Raw genomic sequence first — 20656 nt, 5'->3', positions numbered from 1 at the left:
TCAGCTAGTGCTGGTGATCGCCATCAGCTAGTGCTGGTGATTGCCATCAGCTAGTGCTGGTGATCGCCATCGCCATCAGCTAGTGCTGGTGATCGCCATCGCCATCAGCTAGTGCTGGTGATCGCCATCGCCATCAGCTAGTGCTGGTGATCGCCATCGCCATCAGCTAGTGCTGGTGATCGCCATCGCCATCAGCTAGTGCTGGTGATCGCCATCACCATCAGCTAGTGCTGGTGATCGCCATCACCATCAGCTAGTGCTGGTGATCGTCATCACCATCAGCGTGTATTTGCCCCAGCCCTCAGGCACCTGTTATTCATATGGTTTTCATAGGCGCATCTGCCCTACTGTGTGGCAATGCCTCTGCCCACATCTACACAAACTCACCATTACAGTACTACCTACTGTGCCTACATTAGGCTGTCTCTTCCCTGTCCTGTCTCACCTCTCCAGTCACAAGTAGGCACAAGTGTAGATGTGTGCTGCTCTACATACATGCATATGCGTGTCGCACTGTTTGTGGGTATGCACATTGCGCATTTGGGGACTTTACGCTACACAAATGGAAGAAGGTACAGCTCAGCGTCATGCCCATAGAATCTAGTGACATCACAATGGCACTGTGCTGCTGGCAAGGATGTGGTACAGGGCAGAAATAAAGGTCAGGCTCCCATCATTCAGACTGGATAAAACAGTGTAATTTATTAAAACATTTTAAATTATTAACACGAAGAAACAATAAGGATTATGATTGTCTATAAGCATATTCAATTAAATAAAGCACTAATAATATTGAAATTACATTGGGAAGAGGGAAAACCTAAAACAGGGGCCATTTGGATACTGGATACTCAGAGTAAAGGCCCTCTCTGCTCTGACTATCATTATGTAAAAGAACCACCTTGATTATGATTCGATTACTGATTGTATCTCTGTGTGTTTGTTGCTGCCCCAGTTGACATTGTACCAGCCGGCTTCTCGTATTGGGCTCTGCCAATCTAATAACTGTTTCCCTGGTCTTGCAGCTAAAACCTGGAGACTGCAAAATGATTTCTCTAGAGGGAATTGGGGTTATTTTTGGCAGAAAGGTACAGATATATAAACTGTGTTTTGCCAGTGCTGAGTGTCAGTTCTTGACACACACATGAAATGATACAAAATATTGCTAAGAGTTTCTCTGTATGGAGACAAGTTAAATGGTTCTGCTTATTTAGCTTCATATTATGCAAATAAATGAATGTTATTGACTGTCTCATCAAGGTGACTATTATATTATAGACAGCACCACACCCCACCTATTGAATCATGAGCTCTGTCTTCCACTACTCATAATTATGATCCTGCAATATAGTCTGCCGGGATTGTATCCAGCTGAGCAGATTAGCATAGATTCCTTATACTGACAGCTGTGACCTTTTTCCAAGAAAACACTTGTCATAAAGTTAAAAGCCATTACCTAGATGCTGAGGAAGGAGGAAGTGCGATGTAGCTGCATCCTTTTCCTCTGCTGTTAATAACAACCCCCAATGTTCACTCTCTGTCATGGTCTTGGTCTAGAAATTCTACTTTTTTATTTAGTCAATGTGTCAGTGTTTTTGCATCAACAAAACTTTCAAAAGATGAGTCCTAAATTAAGATACATCAGGACCGGGTTCATTAAATGCCCATACGTGCCGTATTTTGCGTTAAATTGCTCATCTGATGGCCAGAAACGGACTATATGCCAGAGAACGCAAGTGTATGCAATTCATCTTTGAGCCCAATGGACACTTACAACTACAATTCATGCCTGTAACAAAGAGGGCAAGGGTGGTCGGTAATGTACAGTCAAGGCGGGCCAAGCTCGAGCAGCAGCGTCCGATTCAAGCTTTGGGCATCTCTAAGGTACATGTTTAGCATTCATATTACTTGCACCAGCTATAGGGTAGGTGTAAGTGCTGAGTGATTGTGATGACAGCTATGTATGTATGCTAGAACATGTGTTTGCAATCAGGATCGACTGTAAAAATGCATTTTATGTACATTAGACATTAATAACAACATGAGAAACGCATTTCATGGGGGTGGGGGATTTTTATTTGGTTTATGTTGTTTGAAAAACCAGACACTTTCCCAAAACACATCTTTTTTTGCATGATATCGTGCATTTAAGTACAGAATTTGTGTGCTATAATTATGGTCAAGTCATTTCTGTCTGAAAGAAAGCAGCCAGGTCTCGCTCATCTGCACATGAAAACTTACCTGCATGATTTATAACTTAATAACAAAAACATTCTGTTAAAAAAATCCCTATTAATTTACCATTACTCACTGTTGTGACTTTCTATTTAAGGATACAACTATTAGCCTGAAGCTGCTGTCAGTTTTCTACAGGGGTGGCTGCAGAGGGAGACAAGGTGTGCTTTCTAGAAGAGCCCAGGGAGAGCATGGATCTAATACACAGGCTGCAATGACAGCCAGCTCCTGATTGGATGACAGTGGGATTATTGTAGGTAATGGAAATGGAAGGCATGGAGAGATGCAGTTTTGAAAAACAGGGACTAGACAAACAACAATAAAAAATAAAAATAATTGTAGTCTATTTTATTTTACAGACTGTATTTTTTATGGATTTTATGATTTTTTTTTACTCTGCATCTCGCAAATTAGATGTTTGTCCACTTTACTCTTATGAAAACAAGTATATTAACTAGGATAACCTGGATAGTTCAGGTTCCAAGCATTGCAAAAATGCAATACCTAGAGTTCATCAAGGTCTATTATTTGTATTAAATTTTCCATTCCACACATAGAAACCAACAGTAAATAATAATTAAAAATAGTATTCATTTATTTAGTGCTTTTCTCCAATAAGACTCAAAGCACTTTCCATTTTGTTGCAGAAGGTGAGGCAGCTATCTTGGACACACTTATTCGTTGTCCTGTGTAGTCATCCACATCAGTCCCTGCCCCATTGGTGCTTACAGTCTAAATGAGCTAATCCACAAACACTAGTGCCCATTGGAACCAAGTTACTGCAGCTATTATTAACAAATAGAAGTGGGGTTGCTAAAATACATCATATCATGTGCATGTTTTAAAGAAATATGAAAGCACTTCCTGTGTTTAAGGACTTGTTAACATGTGCGTGTGTCTGTTCTATATCATTCCTTATAGGACATACATAAATCCTACACATAATAAAATACAACATGTATGGCAATCATTGGAAATATGTAATATGTCCATTTCAGCACATAGAAGCTGAAAAAATCAAAGACCCCAAATACTGCATATATGATTGTGTCAGATCAATTATTCTTATTAGAGATGGGCGGGTCTGGTTCCCCGAGAACCGAACCCACCCGAACTTTGGGTATCCGAGTACCGAGCTGAGCAAATCGAGGCCGAACGTCATTGTGAAGTCGTCGGATCTCGTGGCTCGGTTCTCGCGATACTTCAACATTATAAATACACGCCTCCACAGCAATCCATCGCCATTTGACAGAGGGAGAGAGCAGGGTGTAGTCACAGGCTGATTAGAGCAGGGACAGAGAATACAATATTCTTATTCCAATTGCTGTAACAAAAATCGCTAGAGAAGAGAGGAGGATAGAGGTTTATTTTATTTTTGTAATTTTTAGCACTCCTCAGTGCTTTTGGGGTGTCCTCCCTAATTGTGCATAAATATTTCTGGCTGTCAAAAGTCATATCTGTCAGCAGTATCTACCAATTAATTTTTAGCACTCCCCAGTGCTTTTGGGGTGTCCTCCCTAATTGTGCATAAATATTTCTGGCTGTCAAAAGTCATATCTGTCAGCAGTATCTACCAATTAATTTTTAGCACTCCCCAGTGCTTTTGGGGTGTCCTCCCTAATTGTGCATAAATATTTCTGGCTGTCAAAGTCATATCTGTCAGCAGTATCTACCAATTAATTTTTAGCACTCCCCAGTGCTTTTGGGGTGTCCTCCCTAATTGTGCATAAATATTTCTGGCTGTCAAAAGTCATATCTATCAGCAGTATCTACCAATTAATTTTTAGCACTCCCCAGTGCTTTTGGGGTGTCCTCCCTAATTGTGCATAAATATTTCTGGCTGTCAAAAGTCATATCTGTCAGCAGTACCAAATAATTTTTAGCACTCCCCAGTGCTTTACGCTCAGAATGGATTCAAAGCAGTCCACATATGATCAGAATGAGCAACCAGGTTCTGTCACCAGTCCTGATAGTTAGTGTTCCCAGTACGTCATCTGGCCAAGGCGATGTCAAACAACAGAGTGTTTCCAAATTAGTGCAAAAAACAAAAATAAATATTTTTGTTACTGTATTGAAGCGAAAAAGAAGTGTAACTGAGCCAAAGTTAAGTGACGATAAAAAAAAATATGCAAGCATGCCATTCTACACACGCAGTGGCAAAGAGAGAATGAGGCCTTCACCTTTGGCTATTAGTGGCAGATCCCAAAAAGTTACCCAGCCTACAATTGGTGCACAACTACTGTTACGCGTCAAAGCCAAGCTGCAAGATAACAGTAAGGCATTAGAGGATAATGTTTGCTCTGAATCAGAAATGACACCAATCCCTGTGGAGAGTCCATCCAACAGTGGGATGTCTAATCATGACCATTCTGTTAGTGTACCCATAAAGAAGGGCCCTTTAAGCAGTTCTGCTGATGTCTGCCTGAACAGCCCGAGTGTAGCCGGTGATACTCCAAGTGAGGATGACACTTTGTCTTTAGAAGAGGATGTGGGGGAGATTTGGGTATCCGACGATGAGGATGCGGTTGATTGTGTAAGTCCTGCAGCAGTGTGGCACCAGTGGGAGCAGTTCTGGCATGTGAGGTTCTGGCACCAATATGCACTTTCCAAACACAAGCAGGGATGACGCAGGTGGCAGACCACAACAGTTTGACATCTGGGCTGGTTTGAATGATTTGTCAAAAAAATGTGTGACCTTGACCATAATTCCAACCAATCCTACTATTAACATGCAAAGGATGGTGGAGGGCCTATCAGGGATTAAACTGTATTTTTCATAAATTTTCACTAATAATGTTTGGGTGTAATATACACCCAAAGACGAGTGCTCAATTGCTAAGAGTCATTGATGGAGAGGAAGACAAGCAGGCTTGTCTGTAGAATTTGCAGGCAAATTGTGCTGCATTATATAGGTAACACCCAAAGAGAAGAGCTCCATTGCTCCATTGCTAATTGCAATTGCTGAAATAGAAATAATAGGGCTGACAGTCTTGGTCTAAATCTGCAGTTACATTTTATTGTACCATAGCTCACTGCGAAACTGGAGAGGTGGCAGGGTTTAGTGATAATCTTCCTCAAACAATACTAATTCATCCCAATATCATAGAAGTCTGTGTAGTATGATGTAATTGCTGATAATGGCCTTCCAAAGGGAATGACTAGTTGATTTTAGGGCAGAGCTGTCACGATTTTTGGGCAATTCTTTTACAGCACAGCAAATATCAAAATGTTTAGCGGACTCATCTGCATCACCACTGGGTGTCTTGGGAAAGCAATTTCTTTTACAACAAGCAGTAGCCAGAGAAACTGAAGGAGAAGACGTCCCAACAAGATGTTGATAAGTCTGGGATCCTTGCAAAGAAAATTAAGTATTTAATCTACAATTAAAATATAGTTAGCACATTTACTTTGTTTTATTGCACACTATAATTTTATGTAGCACCTTTTCAAAATCTATTATTAAGGCAATCACTTGACTCAAGCTAACCGTGTCTGCACTTTCTTCACAGGTAACTACTTCGCTGGACTAAAGTATATTCCCCTCAAATGCTAGTCTTCTTGCAGCTGCTGCATTCTCCTACATGCTGTTGCAGAAACCAGAAATTGACCCTAAATGTTTATGGACACAAACAGCATCTCCTGCATGTCATTTTTCAAAAGTTCTGTAACACCAAGTTGATAGTGTGTGCAAAACAGGAAATGTGATGGAATTCAACCCCGCTGTAATGCTTGACCAATATTGGGGTCGTAATCAGAAATGACATATCCTCAGGAGACTCCAAGCAGGATTAGCCATCTTTCAATGACATCCCTTAGTTTTTGGAACAGTTTGTCAGTTGTATGCCTCTTAGTGAAGCTGCTGAAACACAGAGTAGCCTACTTCTGGAAAATGTGACGTACCTGGGTACATGCTGCTTCTGTCCATGCTGGGGAAGGCGAATGACCAACCCAGTGGGCTTTCACAGTCATATAATCTTTTGTTTGCCCAGTTACGCTTGTACACATATCTGTGGTTAAGTATACAGTGGGTAGAATACCATTTTGTCACCCAATAATGAAATTTTTAGGAACTTTCCGGTACAGGAGAGAATTAGCTTTTCTAGTAAAATGGTATAGTGATGACATTTGCTAACAGGGACATAACACCTCAATTAAATGTCTTAAACCAACTGTATTAATAGTGGACATTGGACGCAGATCTAACACTAGCATAGTACCCAGGGCATCTGTGATCCGCTTTGCGACTGGGTGACAGGTTTCATTCTTGCTTCCTCTTGCAGAGGATTGTTTAACTGCCAATTGTTGGGGAGGAAGATTGCAGGTGCTGGGATGTAGATGAGAGAAGGGAGGTAGATTATGCTGGAATGCTTGTTGTTATTTTTTTTAACCGAAGTTTCTGATTTTCCCAACAGTTTTAAAATAACTCGCTGAAAAATGACGAAACATGGATGAGGATCCCAGATGGTTAAGGTCCCTACCTCTACTGAGTGTGGCTTTAAAAATGCTACAAATGGATAGACAACTCTTGCCAGGATTCGTGTAAAAATAATTCCACACTTAAGAGGTGGATTTTTGGTTTTATGCCCAGGCATGACAATGGCCTTTTTGTTATCACTGACAAGAACTGCAACAATTTTTCTTTTCAAGTGTATGAAAATCATATTGTGACATAGGAGGTGTTCAAAATTGAATAAAAAATGACTGGAAATTAGTGTTACTGAGGTTAATAATAATGTAGCTACAAAATAATACCTAAATTATGTTATTTTAGCACCAATAAATGTATTTTTTTTAACAAATTGCAAAACAAAACCAAACAAAAACAAAACCAAAACCAAAACACGCAATGGCGGTTTTGCAAAACCAAAACCAAAACACGACGGTAATCCAGATCCAAAACTGAATCCAAAACCAAAACACGGGGGTCAGTGACCATCTCTAATTCTTATGCATTGTGACTATCTTTGTATGGAAGATCAGCGTGTTGTGAGAACCACCACAGAACACACGCAATAAATAGAACACTCGAAGTGGGTCCTACATCATCAGCAGTTCATATTGTCTGCAGCCAATTAACCTATCAGTATGGTTTTGGAGTGTGGGAGTAAACCGGAGCACCTGCAGGAAACGGGCACAAACACCGGAGAACATACAAACCCCACACAGATAACAACCTGGGGGTAAATGTATTAAGCAGCGGATTCTGCAAGTCGACGATATTCGGCGACTTTGCAGGGGAAATAAAAATGGCAATGGCTTTCAAAACAAAACTTGCCATGAAAGCCATTGCCATTTTAAATTTGGAAGATGGAAGATGTTGGACAAAAGTAATTTGAAATACAAAGACCAGAGGAAGACATTAAATAAACTCCTTTGTTATTTTGTTAAATTACCCACATTAGGGTTTTTACAATGTGCTTTCTATTGTGCATTCTGCAAACTATTTTATTATTGTTTATTATTGTTATGTGTGAAAATTACATTGACTAAGGTCAACTTGGATAATTAATTTAATTATTTATTAGATAACACTAAAAAAATACAATAATTGGATTAACCAAACTCTAATATTGGTGTCAACGGACAACGGGGATCTTTTATCCAGAAAGTTATATAATGATAATATAATACTCACATACATGAGCATCAAGTGCTCCTTCTACAATCACTGCGAGGAGCACTGCTAAACAATTAACAGAAGAATGTCAGAGGTAGTGTGGAGAGAGACAGGGACCATTTTTAAACATGACAGGTAATAGATTCCATATCTACATATCAAAGTCTATAAAGAAATGAAAAATAGGTTAGGAATATCTAGCACTGACCTAGCTAATCTTGTTATATAATGACAAATCTTTTCTGCAACACCTTAATATCTTTACCATGTTAAAAATAATGTTTATTTATAATAGACCACTTTATTTAAAAAAAAAAAATGAATTGCAATATTTTTTTCTAATGTTTTAGAATAGCACTGGCATTTTGCGGCAGATCTCGGGAGGTTATTTTGGCACTGGGTAAACATGGTCCATCCTTTATCAGAAATTAAAAATGGAACTGAACAGTGCTGAGACTACCAGTGATAATATAAAACAATCACATCTATACTTATTGTGACACTTGTCCAATCTTATACAGTGTGATTTCAAATCCAGGAAAGATGTTTTGAAACTGTAACGATAAAACCACCAGAGCAGTGAGAATTCTTTCTATAGCACAACAATTGTGAATGTTCCCTGACTCTGTATACAGGTACATAAGGCAGACCCTGTATAAGGGACGACCTTTACATCTTTGTAGCAAGATGAACACGTGCAGACAACGAGCTGCGTTGCAAATTGTGCTTGTAATGACAAGTCTCTGATATCGATCTTCTGGACAGGAGACTGAGTAGATTAATTGACCTATTTGTCTCCTGCCTATCCTATTACCAACGATCAATTTTAGGCTCTCCAAATTAAAATCACACATAGAAAAGGGAATCATATTAGAAAACATCTTTCATGTAATGTACTGTAGGTAATGAAGACTCACAAAATCAAATCAATAAAATGGCCATAACAATGGAAAGGTAGTCACTTACACACATCACTGCAATGACAAAATGCTTTAAAGAGACACTATCATGTTTTTTTTTTTTTTAAGTTTGATGCTTTTAAGTATAGTAACACTCTATTATCAATGTTGCAAAAAATATATTTTTCTGTCTGATTATTTGGACTCACTGTGTGTTCAGGTCCACTGTCTCTCTACAAGAGCAACTAGGTGTCACTTTATGGTAACCTTTACCCTCTCCACTCATGTAGCTTGACTCAGGCCAGAGGAGGCAAAACGTGGTAAATGGGGTAAACAAGGGGAGAGGTGGGGCACCAAGCCTGAAATGCGCCCCTCTCCACCTGCCATCCCTGTGTGACCGTCGGCACAAAAAACAAAAAAACAAAAGAAACAAATGAAAAAACTCTTTGCGGTGACGACGGTGGTGTCCGTCCGGCCATCTCCTCCTCCTGTCCTCCCTGCTCCGTTCACACTGACTGTTGGGCGTGACATCATCACATCCGACATTTTCAGTGAGGAGCAGTGCAGAGAGGAGCCACAAGCCTGAAGAAAGAAGACAGAAGAGAAAGAAGAAAACAGAAGAAAGGAAGCCATAGAAATGTAATAGAGGAACAGAGGGGCACAGTGTGATGATGAAGGGGCAGTATGATAAAGATGGCACCATGGCACAGTGTGATAAAGGAAAAAATTATATGTAGTAGCAAAAGCATGATGGAGGGCCCAATGTGATATTGAAGGGGGCACAGTGTGATCAAAAGGAGGCACAAGGTGATGATGAAGGGGCACAAGGTGATGTTGAAGGGGCACAGTGTGATCATAAATGGGCACAGTGTGATCATAAGGGGGCACAGTGTGATGATGAAAAGACAATTTGATGATAAATGGGCATGCTGTGATGATAAAACGGTACAGTGTGATCATAAACGGGCTCAGATTGATCATAAACAGGCACAGTGTGATCATAAGGGGACACAGTATGATGATAAATGGGCACAGTGTGATGATAAAGGGGCACAGTGTGATAAGGGGGCACAGTGTGATCATAAGGGGGCACAGTATGATGATAAATGGGCACAGTGTGATGATAAATGGGCACAGTGTGATGATAAATGGGCACAGTGTGATGATAAAGGGGCACAGTGTGATGGTAAGGGGGCACAGTGTGATCATAAGGGGGCACAGTGTGATCATAAGGGGGCACAGTATGATGATAAATGGGCACAGTGTGATGATAAAGGGGCACAGTGTGATGATAAAGGGGCACAGTGTGATGATAAAGGGGCACAGTGTGATGATAAAGGGGCACAGTGTGATAAAGACGGCCCCATTGCATATTGTGATAAAGGATAAACTGATGAAGGGGAAACTGTGATGGAGGAGAAAAAGCGTGATGGAGGGTACAGTGTGATGATGAAGGAGCAATGTCATGATAAATGGGGCACAGTGATGGAGGGCACAGTGTCATCATAAGGGGGCACAGTGGGATGATGAAAAGACGCAGTTTGATGATAAATGGGCATGTTGTGATGATAAAGGGGTACAGTGTGATTATAAACAGGCACAGTGTGATCATAAAGGGGACACAGTATGATGATAAATAGGCATGGTGTGATGATAAATGGGCACAGTGTGATGATAAAGGGGCACAGTGTGATGATAAAGGGGCACAGTGTGATGATAAGGGGGCACAGTGGGATGATTAAAAGATGCAGTTTGAGGATAAATGGGCATTTTGTGATGATAAAGGGGTACAGTGTGATTATAAACAGGCACAGTGTGATCAGAAGGGGGCACAGTATGATGATAAATGGGCATGGTGTGATGATAAAGGGGCACAGTGTGATGATAAAGGGGCACAGTGTGATAAAGGCGGTCCCATGGCATAGTGTGATAAAGGAGAAACTGATGAAGGGGAAAATGTGATGAAGGAGCAAAAGCGTGATGGAGGGCACAGTGTGATGATGAAGGAGCAGTGTGATGTTGAATGGGGCACAGTGATGGAGGGCACAGTGTCATGATGAAGGGACAGTGTGATGTTGAAAGGGGTGCAGTGTGATGATGAAGGGGGCACAGTGTGATGATGAAGGGGGCACAGTGTGATGATGAAGGGGCACAGTGTGATGATGAAGGGGCACAGTGTGATGATGAAGGGACACAGAGTTTTTATGAAGGGGGTAAAGTCTGGTGAAGGAGGGAGCACAGTGTAATGAAGGAGGGGGCACAGTATAATGAAGGAGGGGGCACACTGTGATGAAGGAGGAGTCAATGTGTGATTGATATTATTCATATAGCAATTCATGTTTGCTGTTTAATGTATTCATTTGTATTACTCTATTAAAGTTTACTATGATTTGTATTAAAATAATTATTGAATGAACAAACAATGTATAATAGAGGAGGGAGCACATTTATTTTTTGCAGGGGACGCCAAGCATACTATCACCAGACCTGACTCAGACTACGTGGAATATAGACAGCACTATCTATTAATTCATGATAATACTAAGTATTTGATACTTTTATTGTCCAAGTACAAAAAAAGTGGGCTTATGTAAATGTGGATCATGCAGACCTGCCGAAACATAAAAAAATGGAGTTTATTTAATGTTTTGCCAGTGGCTGCTTTCAGATAACTGGAAATCAACCGTCCACCCATGTGTGTGCCTGATAGTGAACGTTGTGAACAAACACTATCTGAAGGTCTCCAACTCATGTGAGACGTGATTTTCTGACCCTGAAGGTCAAGATGTATGATGGCTGTGGCGCAATCAAAGAACAGATGACAAGGTTACATATATGGAACCAGCTACCTTTTTTTCTTGTTTTGACTACACTAATACTAAATAATGTATACCCAATAAAACAATTGATACTGAATCAAATTTTAGAACATTAAAAGATAATCTTGATTAGATAATTTAAGTTTAAAGAGCCACAAAATCCCCAAATTGTAATTTTTAGAAATGTATTATTTATATATCTCTTCCGTTACTTAATTTGGTGTCAGTTAATTCTAGTTTTTTCCAATGGTGGAAGTGAGGGTGTATATGACGGTGTGCCATACCGCCACTTCTCCTACACCCTTCATCGTAAAACTATCACATTCCATTGACTTACATTCCCATTACCGCCACTTCTAAATTTCCATTCAACCACTGAGTTTATAGAATTTCTCAAATAATTTAAGATGCAGCAAATTAATTAGTTGGAATATGCTTTAAAATTTGCTTAAATGGGATCTATTTATGATTTATTTATGTATGTCTCTGTATAGTGACTTCATTATGCTTCACTTGGCAAGATGTTGTTCTTATAAAGCCACACATAGCTTTAATGATGAAGAGTGTAAGATAGCAAAACATGAATTGTAGGAGATTGAAGAAACAGTGACATAAAACATGTAAAAAAAAAATCAAAAAAAAAATCAGGTCATCTCTGTTATATAATTGTTCCGAAAATTAATTTCAAGCAGTGCTCTTATATAAAAGAGACAGCAGTTTTCCTATTCATAACGTGGACGTTTGCTGTTCAGCAAAATGTCATCTGATCCCCTGGATAGGTCCAATTTGGCAACCCACACGAGTGACCACACTGAAAATTAATCTTATTGCTTTACACTACAGCCAAGCAGCAGGATCACCCAGCATATCACCAGCTTTACACATTCAAAGATAATTAAGTCATACCTATTTCTGGACTGGATTCTTTTTAAGTGAACAGTAAAATACAAGTAAACACATTGGTTTGGCACAACCATGTATCCACAGTGAAGGAAAAAAAACCCCCCAATAAACAGTACCTGCTGCGTTTGTCACATCTTCTGTTGTCATATTCTGGACACCGGACCGCACTTGAAACACAACAGCTGATCCTGAAACACTGTAACAGTTAAAAGAAAAGAAATGAACACATCTACAACAGTGAGAGTGCTGCCAAACACAGAGCAATGCAATGTAACATACAAATAATCTAGAGATGATGCAGCATTGTGAATGAAGGCTATTCCCATGTGTAACAGGCACTTCATACACAAGTCATTGCCTGCTAATTTATCATTCCACCATTTTTATGCTGCTCTTTTGATGTCCATGGTTCTATTATTTATCTATGCAGAGAAACCAATATCTGCCCCTTTGCATATTATTTTTACATTTCAAATTTTATTGAACAGTTTATATGTTTCTTTGCTACTAGGAACCTTGCAGCGATCTAAAGACAGATAACTAAATAGAAACAAGATGGCATATTCAATTAGGGTTCCGGTTCGCGGGATCGCGCCGGAACGGAACGCAAACTTAATCCACGTTACCGCAATAACGTGGATTTTCGTTCGCAGCCCATAGGGTTGCGTACAAAAAAATCTGCGTTATTGCGGTACCGTAATAACGGCAAGAATGCGCACTTTTTGCGGTAACGCGCGTTACCGCGAACCGGAAGCCTAATTGAATATGCCCCTAGGTGTTGAGGGGGAGGAAAGGGGAGGTGAGGGAATGGGTAGGGAATGATATAAAGAAGGTAATTCAAGGTGAATAAGAATCCAATTAAATGGGCAGTTACCATCAGGACGAAAGTAAATGATGCAAAGTAAGTTCAGTACTTTACAAAAATCCATGCGTTACGTTTCTGTTAAATGTCTCTCCTGAATCTGAACACAGCATTAATTTACTGTGGACTGCAATAAGATTTGTCTGTAAATTAACCACAACATGTCCTCTATACTATGATGAGTAACTATGGTTGTATTCATATACCATGGGAGGCTGAATCCCAATATGAATAGCTAAGTCTTTGCAAGAAAGAAAGTTCTACAAACCCTTCTAAGTTCTACAAACAACTATACTATGATTCAGTAGGGCCACCAGACTTGAGACATGAATCCTGTCTCTGGAATTTAGTCAAAATACATAATGGGGAACTAGAAGGGAAGAGATTAGTCTCAGTGTTAACACCGCTACCTATTACAACCAACAAAACAGTATGGACGGCATTAAATCTATCCAATACTTGTCCTGATGGTTGGCTATCTACAAGTGTTTCCACCCAATACTCACAAAGCTGTCTTGCTGTCTCCATGACAACCCAGAGCTCCATTAACTCAAAACTCACCATGGCAAAATATCCCAGTTAGTGCTTCTTATTATACCATCATCACCATCGCCATTTACTTATATAGCACCACCAATTCCGCAGCGCTGTACACAGAATCTTTGTCATTCACATCAGTCCCTGCCTCATTAGCGCTTACAGTCTAAATGACTATTTAATAGTTTGGGTTACTATAAATACATTTATATGTGTTATGTGCACATAACATTTTATTTTGCTTATGGTGACGAGTCATTCTGTCATAAAATGACTTAAACAGACTAGGTTTAATAAAAGTTTGTTAATCCTAACTTGCAAAATACAATGGATATTATATACATATTATGTAATATGCAAATAGACATCATCCATGTGAAATTGGCATTTATATTTCAATAAGTCTTTCTATCTAATTACACATATATATGTATACTATTCATTCTAGAAATACTTGGCGAGAATAATGAAATAAACAGAATAATACAAATTGTATGAACATGGCCCTGTGTTACCATGGCAACAACATTCAGGTTAGGATTTGTCATGTCCAACGTAACTGCATACAATAAGAAATTCACAGGAGAGGGAGTTCCGTGTGGCATGATTAGGAGAAATCAAAAAGAGATTGAAAGAGAGAATGTGTGATCATAAACTCAACCAAAAAACACCACATCCAGCAGAAAGGGCATTTTAAAGAAGGCAAGGGCAAGACACGCTTTCATTTAAATTAATAGAGGGTGCTATGAAAGATTTCGCAAAAAACGCGTAGGTTCAAAAGACAGCATTGAGTATATCTATTATTTAAAGAACATTTTATTCCATGCCACACATCACAGAATTGAAATCTCTGCAGCACCCAGACTTCTGACCCATTGCAAACAGAATCCGCTTAATGAATCTTTCAAGCTTCAAGTATAAAGTCATTGTTATTTCTTTGCATAGTAAAAATTTTAATCTTTTTTATTACTAATGTGTTAATTGTCTTTTAGTTAATATTTTATTCTCAATGCACAGCTCTGGTTTAGACAAACCTAGCATAAATAAATGTTTTAACCTCTTACATGTAATTTGTGAAATTGTGTGTATTAAAGCTCTGTCCCAACATATAATATTTTCATGTTTCAAGTCAGAATAAGCAAAGAAGACATTATTTTATACATTTAGTTGCTGTTCCTTTACAAGTAAAATATTATGAACTTAAAAAGGAAGTAAATATTTTGAAATCTGCATGATTCTAGTAGAAGCTAAAGTGTATTGTTTTCTTTTTTTTGTCTGCCAGCAGAAATGTTTTTATTTAGGAAATAATTGTCTAGTGCATTTATACCGATGGAGAAGTGTTTATTGCAGAGCCATGATGCAGAATGCTGATTGCAACAAGATTGAATATGCAGCAATTCACCCCTTATCTAATCAGAGATTTGTCCCAAAACAACATGAATTATACATTTAATACTAAAGTGTTATGTTGCATTCACCAAAGTAAACTGTACTCTGTCTGTACATATCCCTACTCACGTTAGATTTCTAAAGCTGACTACACACTTTTGAAAAGTACTTCAGATGCGTCTTCTGTATCAATTTTACCAAAGACTGAAAGCATAGTTGCCTACTCTCCCGAGAGAGCAAGCAAAAATCCCGGATCCAACTGTCTTAATTATCGAAGATGGGTGGGGCCTCTATGCCACGTTTAGCCCCGCCCCTTCTGCAATTGGCCAAAATTACATAAGATTGACAGGGGCGGAGCCTAATGGTGCAACATGCGTGGCCACGCCCCTTTGGTGGACCCCCTCCCGGACAGCTCCCTTTAAAAGTGGGTAAGTATGCTCAAAGTCCTGAGGATAATGCAGATTTATGTGTACACACCTACACAATTTACCTTCAGATCTGCGATCTTCCTCTGTCATAACCATCTGCTGAAAAGATTGTGACTCTGTAAACTCTATATAGAGATCTGATTTTTAGGAAAGTTTATAAAACCAAATCAAACTATACAATGTGCTTTGGTACGATTACACATGATTGTGGGCGCGTACACACTAATGCAATATCCGACCAACAAGTTGTTTATCGTGTGATCTGCACTATAATTGCATTAATGTTCTGTAGTGTGTACCCAGCTTAAAAGTTCTACTCAAGTCACTGTTTTGCGTAGAGCATCTCTAAACAGCCATATTTTTTTTTATACTTCTTTATATAGATTTTTTTTTTTAATAGAAAATATTTTGAAAATAAAAACCATGGGCATGAAAATGCATTTCCCATCTCATCTTTTAACAGAGATCATCATGTCAGCCACCTGTCAGCAAAGACTGTGATTGCTGAACTGATGGAAGGAAGTCAGGAACAGCAGATCTCTAAGCTATTATTAGGAGTCTCTCAAACTCTGTTTAGTTTTATTTTAAGTCATATTGGGGCTCATTTAGAGTTTCTTTGCGTATATGCATATTTTTGTAATGCGCAAGTGCACTAAAAATGCACATGTAAACTGCTATTTTATAATTATGGTTACTATTATTATTGTTCATATTATTGTAAAGTGTGACAATGCTCTGCAGAGCAGGACAGAAGGGAAAACACGGCATAGCTATACCAGGAACATACAAGACAGTCAAAATAAATGGTAAGGAGGGCCCTGGGGGCGCGACTAGTGCGTGAAAAGCACTAGACCACACCTTACAGTAGAAACCCTGCACTGCTGCAAGCACTGGAAGGCCCAGAATGGGCACACTTGGCAGAAGGCCCAGACTGAGCACATAACTCAGAATGGACAGCACTATGAAGCACCATTGATCGAACAGCACTTTAAGGCACCTCTGACCGAACAGTACTATGAAGCACCACTGACGAACAGCACTTTGAGGCACCTCTGATTAAACAGTTTTATGAGGCATTTCTGGCCAAATTGGCTGAAGGGACAGGACCCTCTCTGGAGCAGGCTGGTAGGACAGGACCCTCTCTGGAGCAGGCAAGGGACAGGACCCTCTCTGGAGTAGGTGAGGGACAGGACCCTCTCTGGAGCGGGCTAGAGGGACAGGACCCTCTCTGGAGCGGGCTGGAGAGACAGCACCCTCTCTGGAGCAGGCCGGTGGGACAGGACCCTCTCTAGAGGTGGCTAGAGGGACAGGACCCTCTATGGAGCAGGCTGGAGGGACAGGACCCTCTCTGGAGCAGGCTGGAGGGACAGGACCCTCTCTGGAGCAGGCTGGAGGGGCAGGGCCCTCTCTGGAGCAGGCTAGAGGGACAGGACCCTCTCTAGAGGTGGCTAGAGGGACAGGACCCTCTATGGAGCAGGCTGGAGGGACGGGACCCTCTATGGAGCAGGCAGGAGGGACAGGACCCTCTATGGAGCAGGCTGGAGGGACAGGACCCTCTCTGGAGCAGGCTGGAGGGGCAGGGCCCTCTCTGGAGCAGGCTAGAGGGACAGGACCCTCTATGGAGCAGGCTAGAGGGACAGAGCCCTCTCTGTAGCAGGCTAGAGGGACATGACCAACTCTGGAACAGGCTGGAAGGACAAGACCCTCGCTGGAGCAAGCTAGAGGGACAGGATCCTCTCTAGAGCAGGCTATAGGGACAGGACCGACTCTGGAGCAGGCTAGAGGGACAGGGCCCTCTCTGGAGCAGCCTGGAGGGACAGGACCATTTCTAGAACAGGCTGAAGGGATATCTTAGAAGTAGGTTTAGAAAGCAATCCCAACTTGAATCAGTTTTCATAGACCAGAGAGTCTTTGTGGTAACCTGGAGGGGATTTGGGTCTATGCAGTCACAGTGATAAAAAGTCTGCAATCACCACAGTTTATCATTGAAATCTCACTGAGGCCACTGAGCGATACTCATTTGTCTCAGTAATAATGACCTGGAGCAGTAAATATTTAACTTACCACTTCCCCGGGCCAATCTCTACTGATATTCACATGCGCTAACCATCTAGGTAGCCCACGCGTGCACAGTGGAACTGTAAGTCCAGACTTGGTCCTTCAGTTAAAAACAGATTAAAAGTATTTTAAAAAAATATTGTAAAACCACTGACCATTGAAAAATGCTTTATTTAAAATTATTTTTTTTTTCATTAATTATCTTATTGTCATCCCGTTATTGTGTTTACAGTGCTGTCGCTGGCGGTGGCTCCTTGTGTGCATAAGATAAGGCCCTATTGCCAGCCAGGCATAGGGCTTCTCAGCCTTTGATAAATACACCCCTGTATGTGGTGGCTGGAGCTATATTGTCTGCGGCTCATATGAGTGTGTTGTAGAAAGATGAAACCAGACCAAGGCAAAGTCTTAATTGGCTCTAGATTACAAGATTATACATGTGGTGCCCCAAAGCCCTATTAAACGCTTTTGAAATGCAGGGCTACAAGGGGTTAATAGAGGCTGAGAGAGACACAGTGGGAATGACAGTTGACAGTTGAACTGAAAAGGTCGTACCCAGGAGGATGTGCAGGAAGGAGGAGTTTTGTGAGATAGCAACAAGTCCACTGAGTTTGGTAATAACTGAACTCCCAGAAGGCAGTGGGGAGAGGAAAGTTCTAGACTTCTGAGGGAGAGAGATGAGGTTTATGAGTGACAAGAAGACAGACCGAGAGATAATAAATCTGAGTTGAATCTTTCCATGTAGCTGCTCACTACCTCAGGAACAGGCTGAGAGAGATAAGAGGTATTACTGCTGGAAGTCCATCATATGAAGGAACTCTAGTTGAAAGTACAGTAGGTCTGCAAATCACCTTTGTCACAGATTCCTCCACTTGCTTTCCTCCATGCTGACAGATCTAATGTACTACAAAATTCCTGTGCACAGGTCAGCCCAGGACTGAGTGTAAAATATGGTAACGTTACCAGGGATAATATTGGTGCACCAAATGTTTTAGTTGAATGTTAATGTTAAGTGATTTACCTAAAATTGATTTATTGTTATATTATAGGTTAAATGCTATTGTGCCTTATACTTACCAGTTGTATATTATATGTTAAATGCTATTGTGCTCTATGTTGATCAAATTAATATTTTGTCCTTACCATTGAGTTGAAGGGGTCAGTGGCGCGGTGGCTTACCAAAATTATCTTTACCGCATTATTAATAAACCCAAGTTATTTATCCAATCCTTGTCCCTTTCATTGAAGTATTTATCTCCTGACCACCGGATATCCGACCAAAGAAGAACCTGACTCATGTCTGGAGGACAAGGTAAGGGAAGGAAATCCCATCAGTACTCGACCACCACATACACACTAGTTCAAACCTCCTGTGAAATGTTATTTGCTGATCAATAAAAAACGATGCACTTTGAAGTGATTTGTGGTGCCCATTTAACGTTCTCAAAGATTTACGTGAAAGGGCAGGAAGCTTATGAAACAGAGGCCCAGCCCACATCACACTTCCTCATTGGTTGACTAAAGAGGTTAAAAATGTACAAGAGGCTGCTCATAGAAATTGGTATGAAATATGTAGTATGATACCAATAGGCAGTATTATACAAAATTACATAATTTACTGTACTTTTCTCCCCGATGCAAGATCCATGCAATCAATATATGGACTGTGGCAATTTATGAGTTTGTTGTAAAGTAATTTATTCATCTCACTGAAGATTCTGAACTCTAATTCTGCATTCAACTGGGCTTTAAATATTTTAAAGCTGATCTAACTCTTACTGTTTTCTAACCAGCTGGGTTATTTTTACATTGTTAATGTATCAGCCATCTGTGTCTCTTTTTCACATCATTTGTTGCTCCCAATATTACCTACTTCCATCTATTATAGAGGTATATTTAAACTTTCCAACCCTCATTCACTTTACATATATGTCAAACCCTAGCATATGATTACCATTACTCTTGTAGCATATAGTTTTACTATTTTAATAGGTGAATTATCATAATTTCAATAGTTTTGTATTTTTGCTTTTCCCTTCTTCTGGGAATGAATTTTAATTTTTTAAATTTACACAGTGCTGCTTCTTCATACCACTACCCTTTATATCAGCACTCTTTCTTACCACTAGGTACATAATCAGCACAAAACTCATTCAGAATGTGTGATTTCCATTATATGCCCCTGTTACAGAATCATCTTATATCATCTTCAACCATGCCTTATGGGGTTTGGCTGGATTGTCAGCAACAAGTTGTCATTGCTCCCACTGGCATTGCTTGGCAAAACCACCAACTCTCGGACTATGAGCGTCAACTTTTCCGCAATGCGGTGTCAGTTGTAGAAGGAAATCACTGCCATCACCAAGCTCGTTCATTGACAGCTTCTTGGGCTATATTTCGCACTCTAGAGCAGTGTAAAAACATTCACACACACTAACACAATTGTCACATGTTATAAAGACAACCCTGATGCCCCCTTAATCCTATGATTAATTTATGCCATAATTGATTGGCTTACATTAGTCGTGAGTGAGGGTACATCTAGAATGTGTTTATGCATAATCTTGAATGTCCTCATATACCTATATCTTTACATACAGTTTCCTTACAGTTTCAAGGCAAACCACATAAATGCAATTGTAGGATGGGCCAGACCTGGTTGTAAGAAGATCAGTTAAGGGTGGAAGGATAAAAGGACACAATCTGAGGTCACGTACACCTGTCATCAAGCGGTACATCACGCAGTGCACCCCAAGCCAGTTGCTGACTGCATGATAGTACATAACTTCAATAAAAAATGCAGGTTTCTGCTTGGAAAATAAAATTGCTCAGCAATAACTTGTTATTTTCTCTGCAAGTGGTATAATCATTTTAAAATGGTACATAAAGGAAACAGAAATGCATATTTATGA

General features: G+C 40.1%; 1 protein-coding gene across 1 annotated transcript in view; it reads right to left on the bottom strand.

The window, feature by feature from the left end:
* PTPRN2 (protein tyrosine phosphatase receptor type N2) overlaps positions 1 to 20656 on the bottom strand; it is a 733183-nt gene that overhangs the window by 413735 nt on the left and 298792 nt on the right. The window contains exon 11 of the mRNA XM_075212113.1: positions 12590 to 12669. Within this exon, the coding sequence (XP_075068214.1) occupies positions 12590 to 12669 (80 nt within the window). The remainder of the gene's footprint in view (positions 1 to 12589; positions 12670 to 20656) is intronic.

The sequence above is a fragment of the Mixophyes fleayi genome, chromosome 5 (genome assembly GCF_038048845.1).
Source record: "Mixophyes fleayi isolate aMixFle1 chromosome 5, aMixFle1.hap1, whole genome shotgun sequence".
Classification (NCBI taxonomy): domain Eukaryota; kingdom Metazoa; phylum Chordata; class Amphibia; order Anura; family Limnodynastidae; genus Mixophyes; species Mixophyes fleayi.
The sequence above is the reverse complement of the archived record's forward strand: the minus strand, read 5'-3'. Positions and strand labels throughout refer to the sequence as shown.